This window comes from Chiloscyllium plagiosum, unplaced genomic scaffold (genome assembly GCF_037043375.1).
Source record: "Chiloscyllium plagiosum isolate Xiang-an unplaced genomic scaffold, Cpla_swu_hap1 HiC_scaffold_35, whole genome shotgun sequence".
NCBI classification, from domain to species: Eukaryota; Metazoa; Chordata; class Chondrichthyes; order Orectolobiformes; family Hemiscylliidae; genus Chiloscyllium; species Chiloscyllium plagiosum.
This window is the reverse complement of record NW_028270173.1, coordinates 9813017-9830259: the sequence shown is the minus strand read 5'-3', so window position 1 is coordinate 9830259 and position 17243 is coordinate 9813017. Positions and strand designations below refer to the sequence as shown.

The 17243-nt window shown below is 47.3% G+C and overlaps 2 protein-coding genes across 4 annotated transcripts; both read left to right on the top strand.

The window, feature by feature from the left end:
- Nucleotides 1-2359: 2359 nt before the first annotated feature.
- Nucleotides 2360-6191, top strand: LOC148140040 (tumor necrosis factor-like). Of its 3 annotated transcripts, XM_087978849.1 has the most exons (5): nucleotides 2360-2572; nucleotides 2717-2746; nucleotides 3317-3323; nucleotides 3763-3828; nucleotides 4356-6191. In XM_087978849.1, the coding sequence occupies exons 1-5, from the start codon at nucleotides 2390-2392 to the stop codon at nucleotides 4766-4768; spliced, it is 699 nt and encodes a 232-aa protein (XP_087834975.1). In that variant the 5' UTR covers nucleotides 2360-2389; the 3' UTR covers nucleotides 4769-6191. The 3 variants fall into 3 exon arrangements, with proteins under 3 accessions (XP_087834975.1, XP_087834974.1, XP_087834973.1); XM_087978848.1 differs by lacking the exon at nucleotides 2717-2746 and having other exon boundaries at nucleotides 2360-2566; nucleotides 3263-3323; XM_087978847.1 differs by lacking the exons at nucleotides 2717-2746; nucleotides 3317-3323 and having other exon boundaries at nucleotides 2360-2565; nucleotides 3698-3828.
- A 6366-nt stretch (nucleotides 6192-12557) lies between these two features.
- On the top strand, nucleotides 12558-16445 carry LOC148140039 (tumor necrosis factor-like). The gene is made up of 4 exons (XM_087978846.1): nucleotides 12558-12814; nucleotides 13513-13573; nucleotides 14011-14076; nucleotides 14604-16445. Exons 1-4 carry the CDS (start codon nucleotides 12638-12640, stop codon nucleotides 15014-15016), a joined length of 717 nt encoding a protein of 238 aa, XP_087834972.1. The 5' UTR covers nucleotides 12558-12637; the 3' UTR covers nucleotides 15017-16445.
- The last annotated feature ends 798 nt before the right edge of the window (nucleotides 16446-17243 follow it).

The following is a 17243-nucleotide window of genomic DNA, read 5'->3' as shown; positions in this document are numbered from 1 at the left end:
GGTCACCTCATTTTAGGAAAGATGTGGAAGCTTTGGAGAGGGTGCAGAGGAGATTTACCAGGATGTTGCCTGGAATGGAGAATAGGTCGTACGGGGATAGGTTGAGAGTGCTAGGCCTTTTCTCATTGGAAAGGCAAAGGATGAGGGGAGACTTGATAGAGGTTTATAAGATGATCAGAGGAATAGATAGAGTAGACAGTCAGAGACTTTTTCCCCGGGTACAACAGAGTGTTACAAGGGGAAATAAATTTCAGGTGAAGGGTGGAAGGTATAGGGGGGATGTCAGGGGTAGGTTCTTTATCCAGAGAGTGGTGGGGGCATGGAATATGCTGCCTGTGGGAGTGGCAGAGTCAGAATCATTGGTGACCTTTAAGCGGCAATTGGATAGGTACATGGATAGGTGTTTACGCTCGGACAAATGTTCGGCACAACATCGTGGGCCGAAGGGCCTGTTCTGTGCTGTATTGTTCTATGTTCAATGTTCTATTTACATTCTCCCTTCAATACAGAGACTGAAACTGTACACGTTATTCCAGATTGGTCTCACCCATGAGGCCGGTCTCACTGAGGAATAGCATTTTTACTTGTTTTTACAGTGTACCTAATTGATTTCGCCTCAGCCCTATATCCCTTAGCCCTTTATCATGACCTGCGATCAGTCTCAATCACATTGATGTGACACCAGTTGTGGATATAGCTCAGACCCTCCCACAAACCACCCATCCATCCATTGACTCCATCTACACTTCTCATCTCTGTGAAACGGCAGCCAATATCAAAGAGCCCTCCCATCCCAGTTATCATCACTTCCAACTTCTTCAGTCACGCCGGGGATTTAAAGATGAAAAGTTCGTGCCAAAAAGGTGAAGGACAGCTTCTTTCCCGCTGTGAATAGACTGCTGATTGGACCTCTCATATGTACGTTAGTTCGCTCAATGAGCTGGAAGGTTTGTTTTCAGATGTTTCATCACCAGGACTAGGCAAAATCACCGGTGAGAGTATTCACACTTTTCATTGCACTCAGGTACATCTGACAAGAATTCATCAAATTAACCCAAATCAGCATTCTGTCTAATCCAGGTAGAGTGCGTCAGGGACCTCCCCTTTACCCACAGCCCAATGTACTCCATCCACTAATTCGAAGACACTGACTAAACCTTCTTTCCCTTTCACAAACCCCTGCTGGCTCTTCTTCACTATCTGGAGGGTTTCAGGTACACAGCTAGAACCACTTGAGTCATCAATTCCAACAGTGTCTCCATGACAGATGTCAGGCTAACTCTACAATACTTTCCCTTCTGGAATACAGGCAGGACATATGTTGCTTTGCAGTCTGATGGAACACTTCCAGAATCTGGGGAATCCTGGAAAATTCACACCAACAAATCTCCTGCTGTATTAGTGCTGCTGTGAGGACCTTGTTGTGAAGTCCATTAGGAACTAGGAGTGGCCCTCCCACAGCTCTCTCACTGTCTTCAGTATCACTTCCCCCCTGACGATAATTTCACCAGGTTCCTGCATCCATTGCACCCCCTGATGTCCATCTCCCAGTGGAAGGTGTTTGGTTCCCCCACAGTGAAGATGGGAGGTGACTAGCTGCTGGGTTATTGTTCCATGTCCTTATTCTGGGGGTTGAACTCCCCAGTCTCACTCTCTGGGTGATCCGCACTGACGACCCTCGCTCCGCTGCTGTTTCATGACACGGAGACCTTTCGTTGGGTTGGTCAGAGAGTCTCATTTTGTCCACCTGAGAGATCAGTTCGTTTCTCACTTTGCTGCTGCCAAGGGTTTTGTCCCACCATCTGACCACTCACACAGCTTTCTGCATGGGATGTTTTGGTTCAGCTTGATCTTTCTCTAATTTAATCCGTTATCCACTGTCGGTGGGTCTGCCCCACACTAGGACAGAACCGATTATTTCGGTAATAAAGTTAGTGCTGTGCTCTCTCTCCCTCTCTCTATCTCCTCCCTCTGTCATTGTTCCCAGTGAGAGCCAGGAGCCCATGGGGATACATGGAGAGACTGGGGGGATTGCTGGGACCCACTTTGGGTTACCGACAGGATTTCCTGGTTTTGGGAGAAACTGCTATGGTTCCACGTTGGGTGAGAGTTAGACAGAGCCAGTCCCACATTCGAGCTGGAGAGTGATCGCTTTCCAATCGCTGCTGTTTCTGCCTGGGGATTTCCCATTCCATTCCATCACAGCCAGCAGTGACTGTGCTGCTCCTGCTGGTTATAAAGAGCTGTTAGTGAGCAGCAGCAGCAGTTCGAGAGCAGGCAGCTCCCTCCCAGAGAGAGAGAGACAGAGACAGAGACAGAGACACTCATACAGAGCCTGAGTGGACCCGAGAGAGGCTGACCCAGCGAGCTCCCTCTGCCACCTGACAGCATGAACACTGAGGCCAAGTTCTTGGAGCTGGAGAATGGGGGGCTGCTGCCCATCAGGGAGTCAGGCTCCAACACAAGCTGTTTCTGGCGGGCTCTGTGTGCACTCGCTGTCCTCGGCTTGTTGCTGCTTTGTACCTTTCTCTTCCTGCTTCAGTTTGGAGTGCTCCCTACAAACCAGGTGAGGGTCAGCCTTGGGGAGGGGGTTCTCGGAGACTAGCGCTCGCCTTCCACTTGCCGCTTGCATTGCTCCGGGACAGGGACTTGTTGGGAAGCGGGCACTTCAAGCTGCGAAGGGATTTCACTCTCAGTTCCTGCTGCAACTCTGCAGCGAAACAGCAACCTGGCCCCCAGCCCTTCAGCCAGGCCGGCCCTTTAACTGCAGTCTCTCCAACAGCGAGAGCGGTTTTCCCCGGGACCCTGCTCAGTGCCCAGCCTGAGCTGAGGGAACTGTTGGAGCTGCTCCCTGTTCTATGGGTCCCGCCGGATAAAGGCGGCTCTCTCAGTCTGTGCTGCCGGCGCTACTAAAGGACAAGCAGAGACTGGCAGCTGTCACTCTGAGAGTGACCGGGGGGACACTCAGCCAGTCTGCCTGGTGTCAGCGTGTGTCTGTACACAGTGGGGATGGGGAATAGGCTGGCTGGGTCACTCCGGCTCTCCAGGGTAGCCTGTCTGTCCTGGACAGTGTACAACACAGGGGCTCCAATCCACTTAGTGTCTGCAAACGTCTGGATAACATTGTGTTTCTGTCCAACACCGGGTCGCCCCTACAGCCCACCCAGCTGCAGCCCTGGGTTGGGCACGAACTCCTGTTCGGTGGAGCGGTAACTCGAGTCAATTTCACATCTTAACACTTGTCCTTGTTTAATTCCTTCAGGGATCAAGATTAAAGCTGGAAGTCTCCCATCCCTCACTGACAACAGCGGCTCAGACCAGCGGTAAGTGCTGTCAGCATCAGTGCTGTTTCTCGGACCCATCTCTCCCTCACCCTCTGGGACATTCCTTATTCATATTTTCATCAATATCTTTCCTAACATTGCTGCACCATTCTCCCTTAATCAGTCTTGTCCTTTAGCGAGTTGTCTGTTTTCCTGACTCCCTCTCAGTCTTTCCCACAAACTCTTTCAGATTGCAGCAATACTGGACTCGAGATGTTAACTCGGAGTCTCCACCCACTGATGCTGCCAGACCTGCTGAGTTTCTCCAGCCTTTTCCGTTTGTATCGCATACACTCTTTGCTCTCATGAGCCCACCTGTCTATCTGTCCCGTCCTTCACCCCTTCCCCCCACCCACCCCACCCTCTCTCTCTGTGTCTGTCAGTCTGTGCTCTGTGGGTGATCCAGCTGGGTCTGAGTTTCTATCTTTTCCATTTCCAGGTTTGCCCCGACTCATGAAGCAGGTGGGGAGTGACCCCCGGCCGAGAATCGCAGCTCACCTGACAGGTACAGAACTGTTCTCAATGTGACAGCATCCTCTGGAGAATAGGCCACAGCAGCTGGGAGGGTGCAGGGGTGGATTGGGAAGGTGCTAACTCTCTTTATCAATAATGCAGTGTGGAGAGAGCACTGGAGGAGGAGAGTGGGAGGTAACAGGGTCCTGGGCAAAGAGAAGGGGCTGTGGTGTGAATTGGTTCATCTGAACACAGAGACAGCAGCACAGGCATCAGAGATGAAATCCTCCTGTGACCGGCCTCTCTATGGGTCAGGGTGACAAGGGAGCTCAGTTTCCAATTAAGATGCAGACCGTCCAGTTTCTTTCCCATGGGAAATCGTGGGATCTTACTGTGCACAAAGTGGTGGCTCCATTTCCTGAAATAGCACAATTACTCCTTCAATAACACCTCATGGGTTGTAAAGCGCTTTACCATATCCACAAGCCATGCCTGGTGCTACATCAATGCGGGCTAGTTATTTCTCTTTGTTTGATCCTCATGATGTCTTCTCTGTCTCTCCCACCCCTGCCCCCTCAGCTTCCCCAACCAGGAAAGGAGAGAACGTGATTTGGCAGAATGAGAGTGACTCCACCTTCACTGAGGGCCTGGAGTTCAGGGACAACCATCTCATCATCAAGAGGCCTGGACAGTACTTTGTCTACACCCAGGTGGTCTTCCACAGCATGGAGTGTCAGCCCCAGGCCATCTACCTGAGTCACGAACTCGCCAAGCTGTCGCCAAATTATCCTGAGGAAGCCATTCTACTGAAAGCCACCAAATCCGCCTGCCACTCTCACCAAAGCAAGGAGCCCTGGTACAAAACCTCCTACCAGGGAGCCATCTTTGAGTTCCTGGAGGGAGATCAGATCTTCTCCAGGGTTAACGAGGAGACAACGGGATATGTAGACACAACCGAAGGGAAGACTTTCTTTGGAATATTTGCTGTATAATTTTCCTGGTACATGCACATTGATTATCAATGACTGATCAAGAATTTCAAATTGAAATTCAGTGCAAACTGACAAAGGCACATTGTCTTCTTATTGTTAATTGTGCACAAACTAGATTAATTTCTCTTGCATTTGATTTCAAGAGTTTGCAACAACAGAAGGTGCCCGATGTGTGTGGCTTTGAGGATTGGGTGGTGCAGTGAAGTATCAGAGTAAATTTTCAGTGTTGCAATTCCAGCTTTGTACAAAGCACAGAATGGTATTGGTCAGGGAATCTGTGCTTGCCTCCAGCTAACACCTAGGCTTGAGGGATTGAATGGCCTCCACCTGTCACTATAATGTCCCTGCTTCTAACATCCCTTTAACACTGGGCCCAGGTGGAGGTGTTTCACTGCTGTGTAACATTGATCCTGTTGGATGAGTGAATCCGATTGGAACAATGTGAAGAGAGTTGTTCAGAAATTGCATTCCAAATCTGCTGTTTCTGATCGACGTGAACACAAAGCCTCACAGATCGTATAATTTATTTCATATTTAAATTGTGTTTTGTGTTGCTCACTTTATTTGAATTTGTCCTCCTCAGGTAGAAATTCGTTTGTCTATCCCTGGAGTTAAAAAGAACTCCAGGATCCTGGGTCTGATATTCAGACTGATTATTCCCTGAGACCAGGTACTGGTCCTTGAAGAGTATGGTCTATTCCTCATTATTGATTTACATTCCAAAGGATCCCTGCTCTCTTTGTGAAAAATGAAGCAAGTTGATTGAGTTCGCTGTTGGGTGAGGAATGCCAAAGCACGTTGTCAGCAGGGCATTGGCTTTCTACCTCGACAATGTGATTGGTCAAATCTTCACAGAATCTTCCCTCCCCTAGAGTCCATATGGTCAGCACTGCAATTCAAATGGTGACAGAACATTCAGCAAACACTAAGAGGTTGGCTCACTAAATGTTGCCCTGTGCCTGATCTGATGGGACTATATTGTGCTCCCTACAGCTTCATCCCAGTCAATGTTGGAGGGGATTCTTTGCTGCTCTGATCCAAGGGGAATGGTTGAGATTGTTACTTCATGGCAATGTTACCTTCTCTTTGTACCTTGTCCTCTCCATTGGTCACCCTTCAGACTGGGAAATGCACAGTAAGATCCCAGTAAAAATCTGATTTGCTCTGCACGCCGAGAGATTCTCTATCTCGAATGAGGGACCACCGAAATTTAATTGCAGTTCATCGACCAACCTGAGTGTTTGTGTAAAACTGTAACATCTGTTCTATAGGTGTCTTTTAGTGACAATGATATTGTCAATGTTAAGATATTTCAGATTGATATAAGTTATTATTTAATTCTATTTTTCAATGGTTATATTTATATTATTTATATTAATATTTATGTCTGCAAACATAAAGAGGAATTAATAAAATTATTTGAAGAGTATCTAATGTTTCCTTCTGGCTGTTGTACATTGGTTTGGCTTTGGAGATGTTCCTGGACGGTGTTTAAAGGAGAGGGTACACTTTCTACTCTGTTACAACTGACTGTTTGATTGATGATCACATTGGGAATTTGGGATTGACAGTTTTCAGCTTAGCAAATTAATGGGATTGGGAGGTTGTAAATATGAGATAACAAAACCAGATCTTGGTAATCTTGTTGGGAGAGGAGATTGGGAATCTGAGAGAGGGAATCCAGAGTTTGAAAGAAGAAATGAACAAGAGATTGTTAATGTGACCGACCTATAAGCCTCCTGTATCTTTCAATGAGATGTGGATGACAAATTGAAAATACTTGAACAAATAAACTCGCTAATGTTTCTCCCACTTTCCGCACATAGGCATTTCTCGCCATCTCTGTCTGAAATGGCCATCCCCGAATTCTGGGACTGTAGTTACACATCCTGTCCAGCCTGGTTAGAACCAGCTGCCTCTCAGCATCTCTCCTGATGAGCCATTAGAATTGGATCTGTTTCAAAGAGATCACATTGTACACAGCTCAACTCCAATGAGCACCTCTCCAGTCTCCCACACATCACTTCAGGAATCAGAAGATTAAAGCAAGTGTGTGAGGATGGGGTATCAGACAGTGTGCAGTGGGTCCCTGACATGCACTGCCAGGGGAGATGACAGAAGCAGATACGATAGCAACAGGTTAGAGATATTTGAGCAAACACATGAAACAGGCAGAAACAGAGGGATATAGGATTTGTTTATATGAGCATCATAACTGGCACAGAGATATTGAGCTTAGAATGTGTTCCTGCTCTTTATTATTCTGTGTCCCATGTTTGAAAAATGTCCAAATTCCTCTAAACAGAGACAGGAAGGTAAGGTCCAAGTGTGGAAGGAAGAATCAATGCTTTCCCTCCCAGATCGGTTCTCGATAAAACACTGAGAAATATTCTATTTGCAATCCACTGTCACTAAACCATATCAACTGTGTAACAAACAGGCTGGCAGGGTGGTTTTTTGGAAGATAATAAATTAGTGAGGTTTTTGTAAATGTACTGAGGCCAATGAAAGAACTATTTAAAAGTTAAAAGTATGTGGTGTATTTAAGAAAGCAAAACACTTATTGCAAATCTCTGAGCCACAACCACAGACATCACGCGCTCAATGTCAGAACGGCTCACATGTTCCCAAGAGAGTAGAAGTTTTTCAAAGGGAGACATTTAAACATCCGACAGGACAGCCAATACTTACATGCTTTCTATGTCTTGAAGGAGATGCAGTAAATCTGCGCTCATGGATTAACTCTTGTTTGGGAATTAACCCTTTCTTTAGTTGTATTTTTGTCTTTTTCCAGGGAACTGTTAAAAACACTTTATGTACAACATTTCATGCTGTGATCAAACTCGGCTGAAGCAGGCATGAAAGGAGTGGACCCTATGCAATGTGAAATATTTACACGTGATATTTGAAACAGGGGACCATGCCCACCATCTTTGTGCTCCCAGGAAATCAAACGTTCCTGTCCATGGAGTCAGCCTGTGAGAATCTGACTGTCAGGCACACGCTGTTTTCCTGACTGATTCCATCGGTTCCCAGCCATCCCTGTAGATACACCATTCTCAGCTGAGCACAGCTCACACCAATAACACGCTTACCCCACTGTTTGGCCAAAGACTCGCAGAAATTTAAATTTCAATTCCAGCCAAAAGGAATTGCCACCGCACCCTGTTCTGTCATGGGGAATGGTGTGTGAATGAGAAACTATCACCCACTGTGCCTCAGACAGATGCACTCTGAGAATGTGTCAGGCTAACTCAGACTAACACGGCTGGCTCCATGATGAGAAATTATTCCTGTCCAAGATGGCTCGGCTTGTGACTTCCTTCCCCATTTCTAGAAAGGCACTTGCAGAATTCTGTTCCACAGGAAGGGGTGTTCAGTGAATGAAAATACATACTCACCAAGGTCAATCAGACCAGGGTTGGGATGAAGGGCTTTCCAATTCTCAGGGAAGTAGGGGTTGGGTTCCATCTTGATAAACTCCTTCTCCACCAATTCACTAACGGACCTTTGTCTGGATCCAAAGCAGGACTCGCCTCTCACTCTCAGTGAAAGCAAGTTCTACCTGAACAAGCGTTGCTCAGAAAACAACCTGTTCATTCTAGGTGTCAGTCTCACAGCCTCCTCCAACACATTCTAACTCAGTATGTAGATTGTCCAACCAGAGGTGTGGCCATATTGGATTTGGTACTTGGTAACGAACCAGGACAAGTGATGGGCTTGTTAGAGGGTGAACATTTTGGTGATGGTGACCACAATTCTGTGACTTTCACCTTGGTTATGGAGAGAGTTAGGTGCATTCAACAGGGTAGGTTTTCCAATTGGGGGAAGGGTAAATATGATGCTGCAAGACAGGATCTGAGGAACATAAGTTGGGAGCATAGATTGTCAGGGAAGGATGTCATTGAAATGTGGAACTTTTTCAAGGAACAGTTACGACGTGTCCTTGATATGTATGTACCTGTCAGACAGGAAAGAGATGGTCGTGTGAGGGAACCTTGGTTGACGAGGGAGGTTGAATGTCTTGTAAAGAGGAAGAAGGAAGCTGAAATAAGGCTGAGGAAACAAGGTTCAGACAGAGCATTGGAGGGATACAGTATAGCCAGGAGGGAGCTGAAGAAAGGGATTAGGAGAGCTAAGAGAGGGCATGAAAAATCTTTGGCGGGTAGGATCAAGGATAATCCCAAGGCCTTTTATGCGTATGTGAGAAACATGAGAATGACGAGAGCAAGGGTAGGTCCGATCAAGGACAGAAGTGGGAGACTGTGTATTGTGTCGGAAGAGATAGGAGAGGTCTTGAATGAGTACTTTTCTTCAGTATTTACAAATGAGAGGGACCATATTGTTTAAGAGGAGGGTATGAAACGGACTGGTAAGCTAGAGGAGATACTTGTTAGGAAGGAAGATGTGTTTGGGCATTTTGAAAAACTTGAAGATAGCCATGTCCCCCGGGCCTGACGGGATATATGCTAGGATTATGTGGGAAGCAAGAGAGAAAATTGCAGAGCCGTTAGCAATGATCTTTTCGTCTTCACTGTCAACAGGGGTGGTACCAGGGAACTGGAGAGTGGCAAATGTTGTGCCCCTGTTCAAAAAAGCGAATAGGGATAACCCCGGGAATTACAGGCCATTTAGTCTTATTTCGGTGGTAGGCAAATTAATGGAACGGGTACTGAGGGATAGGATTTATGAGTATCTGGAAAGACACTGCTTGATTAGCGACAGCAAGCACGGATTTGAGAGTGGTAGGTCTTGCCTTACAAGTCTTTTTGAATTCTTTGAGGACATGACCAAGCATGTGGATGAGGGTAGAGCAGTGGATGTAGTACACATGGATTTTAGTAAGGCATTTGATAAGGTTCCCCATGGTAGGCGTATGCGGAAAGTCAGGAGGCATGGGATAGTGGGAAATTTGGCCAGTTGGATAGAGAACTAGCTAACCGGTGGAAGTCAGAGAGTGGTGGTAGATGGTAAATATTCAGCCTGGAGCCCAGTTACAAGTGGAGTTCCGCAGTGATCAGTTCTGGGTCCTCTGCTGTTTGTAATTTTTATTAGTGACTTGGAAGAGGGAGTCGAAGGGTGGGTCAGTAAATTTGCAGACGATACGAAGATTGGTGGTGTTGTGGGTAGTGAGGAGTGCTGTTGTCGGCTGCAAAGGGACTTAGATATGATGCAGAGCTGGGCTGAGGAGTGGCAGATGGAGTTCAACCCTGTCAAGTGTGAGGTTGTCCATTTTGGAAGGACAAATAAGAATGCGGAATACAGGGTTAACAGTAGGGTTCTTAGTAAGGTGGAGGAGCAGAGGGATCTTGGCGTCTATGTTCATAGCTCTTTGAAAGTTGCCACTCAGGTGGATAGAGCTTGTGAGAAGGCCTTTGGTGTATTAGCGTTCATTAGCAGAGGGATTGAATTCAAGAGTCGAGAGGTGATGTTGCAGCTGTACAGGACTTTGGTTAGGCCACCTTTGGTGTACTGTGTGCGGTTCTGGTCGCCTCATTTTAGGAAAGATGTGGAAGCTTTGGAGAGGGTGCAGAGGAGATTTACCAGGATGTTGCCTGGAATGGAGAATAGGTCGTACGGGGATAGGTTGAGAGTGCTAGGCCTTTTCTCATTGGAAAGGCAAAGGATGAGGGGAGACTTGATAGAGGTTTATAAGATGATCAGAGGAATAGATAGAGTAGACAGTCAGAAACTTTTTCCCCGGGTACAACAGAGTGTTACAAGGGGAAATAAATTTCAGGTGAAGGGTGGAAGGTATGGGGGGATGTCAGGGGTAGGTTCTTTACCCAGAGAGTGGTGGGGGCATGGAATATGCTGCCTGTGGGAGTGGCAGAGTCAGAATCATTGGTGACCTTTAAGCGGCAATTGGATAGGTACATGGATAGGTGTTTACGCTAGGACAAATGTTTGGCACAACATCGCGGGCCGAAGGGCCTGTTCTGTGCTGTATTGTTCTATGCTCAACGTTCTATTTACATTCTTCCTTCAATACAGAGACTGAAACTGTACACGTTATTCCAGATTGGTCTCATCCATGAGGCTGGTCTCATTGAGGAATAGCATTTTTACTTGTTTTTACAGTGTACCTAATTGATTTCGCCGCAGCCCTATATGCCTTAGCCCTTTATCATGACCTGCGATCAGTCTCAATCACATTGATGTGACACCAGTTGTGGATATAGCTCAGACCCTCCCACAAACCACCCAGCCATCCATTGACTCCATCGACACTTCTCATCTCTGTGAAACGGCAGCCAATATCAAAGAGCCCTCCCATCCCAGTTATCATCACTTCCAACATCTTCAGTCATGCCCGGGATTCAAAGATGAAAAGTTCGTGCCAAAAGGGTGAAGGACAGCTTCTTTCCCGCTGTGAATAGACTGCTGATTGGACCTCTCATATGTACGTTAGTTCGCTCAATGAGCTGGAAGGTAGGTGTTCAGATGTTCCATCACCATGACTAGGCAACATCATCAGTTAGAGTATTCACACTTTTCATTGCACTCAGGTACATCTGACAAGAATTCATCAAATTAACCCAAATCAGCATTCTGACTAATCCAGGTAGAGTGCGTCAGGGACCTCCCCTTTACCCATAGCCCAATGTACTCCATCCACTAATTCGAAGACACTGACTAAACCTTCTTTCCCTTTCACAAACCCCTGCTGGCTCTTCCTCACTATCTGGAGGGTTTCAGGTCCACAGCTAGAACCACTTGAGTCATCAATTCCAACAGTGTCTCCATGACAGATGTCAGGCTAACTATCCAATACTTTCCCTTCTGGAATACAGGCAGGACATATTTTGCTTTGCAGTCTGATGGAACAGTTCCAGAATCTGCGGAATCCTGGAAAATTCACACCAACAAATCTCCTGCTGTATTAGTGCTGCTGTGAGGACCTTGTTGTGAAGTCCATTAGGAACTAGGAGTGGCCCTCCCACAGCTCTCTCACTGTCTTCAGTATCACTTCCCTCCTGACGATAATGTCACCAGGTTCCTGCATCCATTGCACCCCCTGATGTCCATCTCCCAGTGGAAGGTGTTTGGTTCCCCCACAGTGAAGATGGGAGGTGACTAGCTGCTGGGTTATTGTTCCATGTCCTTATTCTGGGGGTTGAACCCCCCAGTCTCACTCTCTGGGTGATCCGCACTGACGACCCCAGCTCCGCTGCTGTTTCATGACACGGAGACCTTTCGTTGGGTTGGTCAGAGAGTCTCATTTTGTCCACCTGAGAGATCAGTTCGTTTCTCACTTTGCTGCTGCCAAGGGTTTTGTCCCACCATCTGACCACTCACACAGCTTTCTGCATGGGATGTTTTGGTTCAGCTTGATCTTTCTCTAATTTAATCCGTTATCCACTGTCGGTGGGTCTGCCCCACACTAGGACAGAACCGAATATTTCGGTAATAAAGTTAGTGCTGTGCTCTCCCTCCCTCTCTCTATCTCCTCCCTCTGTCATTGTTCCCAGTGAGAGCCAGGAGCCCATGGGGGATACATGGAGAGACTGGGGGGATTGCTGGGACCCACTTTGGGTTACCGACAGGATTTCCTGGTTTTGGGAGAAACTGCTGTGGTTCCACGTTGGGTGAGAGTTAGACAGAGCCAGTCCCACATTCGAGCTGGAGAGTGATCGCTTTCCAATCGCTGCTGTTTCTGCCTGGGGATTTCCCATTCCATTTCATCACAGCCAGCAGTGACTGTGCTGCTCCTGCTGGGTATAAAGAGCTGTTAGTGAGCAGCAGCAGCAGTTCGAGAGCAGGCAGCTCCCTCCCAGAGAGAGAGAGACAGAGACAGAGACACTCATACAGAGCCTGAGTGGACCCGAGAGAGGCTGACCCAGCGAGCTCCCTCTGCCACCTGACAGCATGAACACTGAGGCCAAGTTCTTGGAGCTGGAGAATGGGGGGCTGCTGCCCATCAGGGAGTCAGGCTCCAACACAAGCTGTTTCTGGCGGGCTCTGTGTGCACTCGCTGTCCTCGGCTTGTTGCTGCTTTGTACCTTTCTCTTCCTGCTTCAGTTTGGAGTGCTCCCTACAAACCAGGTGAGGGTCAGCCTTGGGGAGGGGGTTCTCGGAGACTAGCGCTCGCCTTCCACTTGCCGCTTGCATTGCTCCGGGACAGGGACTTGTTGGGAAGCGGGCACTTCAAGCTGCGAAGGGATTTCACTCTCAGTTCCTGCTGCAACTCTGCAGCGAAACAGCAACCTGGCCCCCAGCCCTTCAGCCAGGCCGGCCCTTTAACTGCAGTCTCTCCAACAGCGAGAGCGATTTTCCCCGGGACCCTGCTCAGTGCCCAGCCTGAGCTGAGGGAACTGTTGGAACTGCTCCCTGTTCTATGGGTCCCGCCGGATAAAGGCGGCTCTCTCAGTCTGTGCTGCCGGCGCTACTAAAGGACAAGCAGAGACTGGCAGCTGTCACTCTGAGAGTGACGGGGGAGGGACACTCAGCCAGTCTGCCTGGTGTCAGCGTGTGTCTGTACACAGTGGGGATGGGGAATAGGCTGGCTGGGTCACTCCGGCTCTCCAGGGTAGCCTGTCTGTCCTGGACAGTGTACAACACAGGGGCTCCAATCCACTTAGTGTCTGCAATCGTCTGGATAACATTGTGTTTCTGTCCAACACCGGGTCGCCCCTACAGCCCACCCAGCTGCAGCCCTGGGTTGGGCACCAACTCCTGTTCGGTGGAGCGGAAACTCGAGTCAATTTCACATCTTAACACTTGTCCTTGTTTAATTCCTTCAGGGTTCAAGATCAAAGCTGGAAGTCTCCCATCCCTCACTGACAACAGCGGCTCAGACCAGCGGTAAGTGCTGTCAGCATCAGTGCTGTTTCTCCCACCCATCTCTCCCTCACCCTCTGGGACATTCCTTATTCATATTTTCATCAATATCTTTCCTAACATTGCTGCACCATTCTCCCTTTATCAGTCTTGTCCTTTAGCGAGTTGTCTGTTTTCCTGACTCCCTCTCAGTCTTTCCCACAAACTCTTTCAGATTGCAGCAATACTGGACTCGAGATGTTAACTCAGAGTCTCCACCCACTGATGCTGCCAGACCTGCTGAGTTTCTCCAGCCTTTTCCGTTTGTATCGCATACACTCTTTGCTCTCATGAGCCCACCTGTCTATCTGTCCCGTCCTTCACCCCTCCCCCCCCCCCCCCCCCCCCTCTCTCTGTGTCTGTCAGTCTGTGCTCTGTGGGTGATCCAGCTGGGTCTGAGTTTCTATCTTTTCCATTTCCAGGTTTGCCCCGACTCATGAAGCAGGTGGGGAGTGACCCCCGGCCGAGAATCGCAGCTCACCTGACAGGTACAGAACTGTTCTCAATGTGACAGCATCCTCTGGAGAATAGGCCACAGCAGCTGGGAGGGTGCGGGGGTGGATTGGGAAGGTGCTAACTCTCTTTATCAATAATGCAGTGTGGAGAGAGCACTGGAGGAGGAGAGTGGGAGATAACAGGGTCCTGGGCAAAGAGAAGGGGCTGTGGTGTGAATTGGTTCATCTGAACACAGAGGCAGCAGCACAGGCATCAGAGATGAAATCCTCCTGTGACCGGCCTCTCTATGGGTCAGGGTGACAAGGGAGCTCAGTTTCCAATTAAGATGCAGACCGTCCAGTTTCTTTCCCATGGGAAATCGTGGGATCTTACTGTGCACAAAGTGGTGGCTCCATTTCCTGAAATAGCACGATTACTCCTTCAATAACACCTCATTGGTTGTAAAGCGCTTTACCATATCCACAAGCCATGCCTGGTGCTACATCAATGCGGGCTAGTTATTTCTCTTTGTTTGATCCTCATGATGTCTTCTCTGTCTCTCCCACCCCTGCCCCCTCAGCTTCCCCTACCAGGAAAGGAGAGAATGTGATTTGGCAGAATGAGAGTGACTCCACATTCACTGAGGGCCTGGAGTTCAGGGACAACCACCTCATCATCAAGAGGCCTGGACAGTACTTTGTCTACACCCAGGTGGTCTTCCACAGTATGGAGTGTCAGCCCCAGGCCGTCTACCTGAGCCACGAACTCGCCAAGCTGTCGCCAAATTATCCTGAGGAAGCCATTCTACTGAAAGCCACCAAATCCGCCTGCCACTCTCACCAACGCAAGGAGCCCTGGTACAAAACCTCCTACCAGGGAGCCATCTTTGAGTTCCTGGAGGGAGATCAGATCTTCTCCAGGGTTAACGAGGAGACAACGGGATATGTAGACACAACCGAAGGGAAGACTTTCTTTGGAATATTTGCTGTATAATTTTCCTGGTACATGCACATTGATTATCAATGACTGATCATGAATTTCAAATTGAAATTCAGTGCAAACTGACAAAGGCACATTGTCTTCTTATTGTTAATTGTGCACAAACTAGATTAATTTCTCTTGCATTTGATTTCAAGAGTTTGCAACAACAGAAGGTGCCCGATGTGTGTGGCTTTGAGGATTGGGTGGTGCAGTGAAGTATCAGAGTAAATTTTCAGTGTTGCAATTCCAGCTTTGTACAAAGCACAGAATGGTATTGGTCAGGGAATCTGTGCTTGCCTCCAGCTAACACCTAGGCTTGAGGGATTGAATGGCCTCCACCTGTCACTATAATGTCCCTGCTTCTAACATCCCTTTAACACTGGGCCCAGGTGGAGGTGTTTCACTGCTGTGTAACATTGATCCTGTTGGATGAGTGAATCCGATTGGAACAATGTGAAGAGAGTTGTTCAGAAATTGCATTCCAAATCTGCTGTTTCTGATCGACGTGAACACAAAGCCTCACAGATCGTATACTTTATTTCATATTTAAATTGTGTTTTGTGTTGCTCACTTTATTTGAATTTGTCCTCCTCAGGTAGAAATTCGTTTGTCTATCCCTGGAGTTAAAAAGAAATCCAGGATCCTGGGTCTGATATTCAGACTGATTATTCCCTGAGACCAGGTACTGGTCCTTGAAGAGTATGGTCTATTCCTCATTATTGATTTACATTCCAAAGGATCCCTGCTCTCTTTGTGAAAAATGAAGCAAGTTGATTGAGTTCGCTGTTGGGTGAGGAATGCCAAAGCACGTTCTCAGCAGGGCATTGGCTTTCTACCTCGACAATGTGATTGGTCAAATCTTCACAGAATCTTCCCTCCTCTAGAGTCCATATGGTCAGCACTGCAATTCAAATGGTGACAGAACATTCAGCAAACACTAAGAGGTTGTCTCACTAAATGTTGCCCTGTGCCTGATCTGATGGGACTATATTGTGCTCCCTACAGCTTCATCCTAGTCAATGTTGGAGGGGATTCTTTGCTGCTCTGATCCAAGGGGAATGGTTGAGATTGTTCCTTCATGGCAATGTTACCTTCTCTTTGTACCTTGTACTCTCCATTGGTCACCCTTCAGACTGGGAAATGCACAGTAAGATCCCAGTAAAAATCTGATTTGCTCTGCAAGCCGAGAGATTCTCTATCTCGAATGAGGGACCACCGAAATTTAATTGCAGTTCATCGACCGACCTGAGTGTTTGTGTAAAACTGTAACATCTGTTCTATAGGTGTCTTTTAGTGACAATGATATTGTCAATGTTAAGATATTTCAGATTGATATAAGTTATTATTTAATTCTATTTATCAATGGTTGTATTTATATTATTTATATTAATATTTATGTCTGCAAACATAAAGAGGAATTAATAAAATTATTTGAAGAGTATCTAATGTTTCCTTCTGGCTGTTGTACATTGGTTTGGCTTTGGAGATGTTCCTGGACGGTGTTTAAATGAGAGGGTACACTTTCTACTCTGTTACAACTGACTGTTTGATTGATGATCACATTGGGAATTTGGGATTGACAGTTCAGCTGGGCAAATTAATGGGATTGGGCGGTTGTAAATATGAGATAACAAAACCGGTCTTGGTAATCTTGTTGGGAGAGTAGATTGGGAATCTGAGAGAGGGAATCCAGAGTTTGAAAGAAGAAATGAACAAGAGATTGTTAATGCGACCGACCTATAAGCCTCCTGTATCTTTCAATGAGATGTGGATGACAAATGGAAAATACTTGAACAAATAAACTCGCTAATGTTTCTCCCACTTTCCGCACATAGGCATTTCTCGCCATCTCTGTCTGAAATGGCCATCCCCGAATTCTGGGACTGTAGTTACACATCCTGTCCAGCCTGGTTAGAACCACCTGCCTCTCAGCATCTCTCCTGATGAGCCATTAGAATTGGATCTGTTTCAAAGAGATCACATTGTACACAGCTCAACTCCAATGAGCACCTCTCCACACATCACTTCAGGAATCAGAAGATTAAAACAAGTATGTGAGGATGGGCTTTCAGACAGTGTGCAGTGGGTGCCTGACATGCACTGCCAGGGGAGATGACAGAAGCAGATACGATAGCAACAGGTTAGAGATATTTGAGCAGACACATGAAACAGGCAGAAACAGAGGGATATAGGATTAGTTTATGTGAGCATCATAACTGGCACAGAGATATTGAGCTAA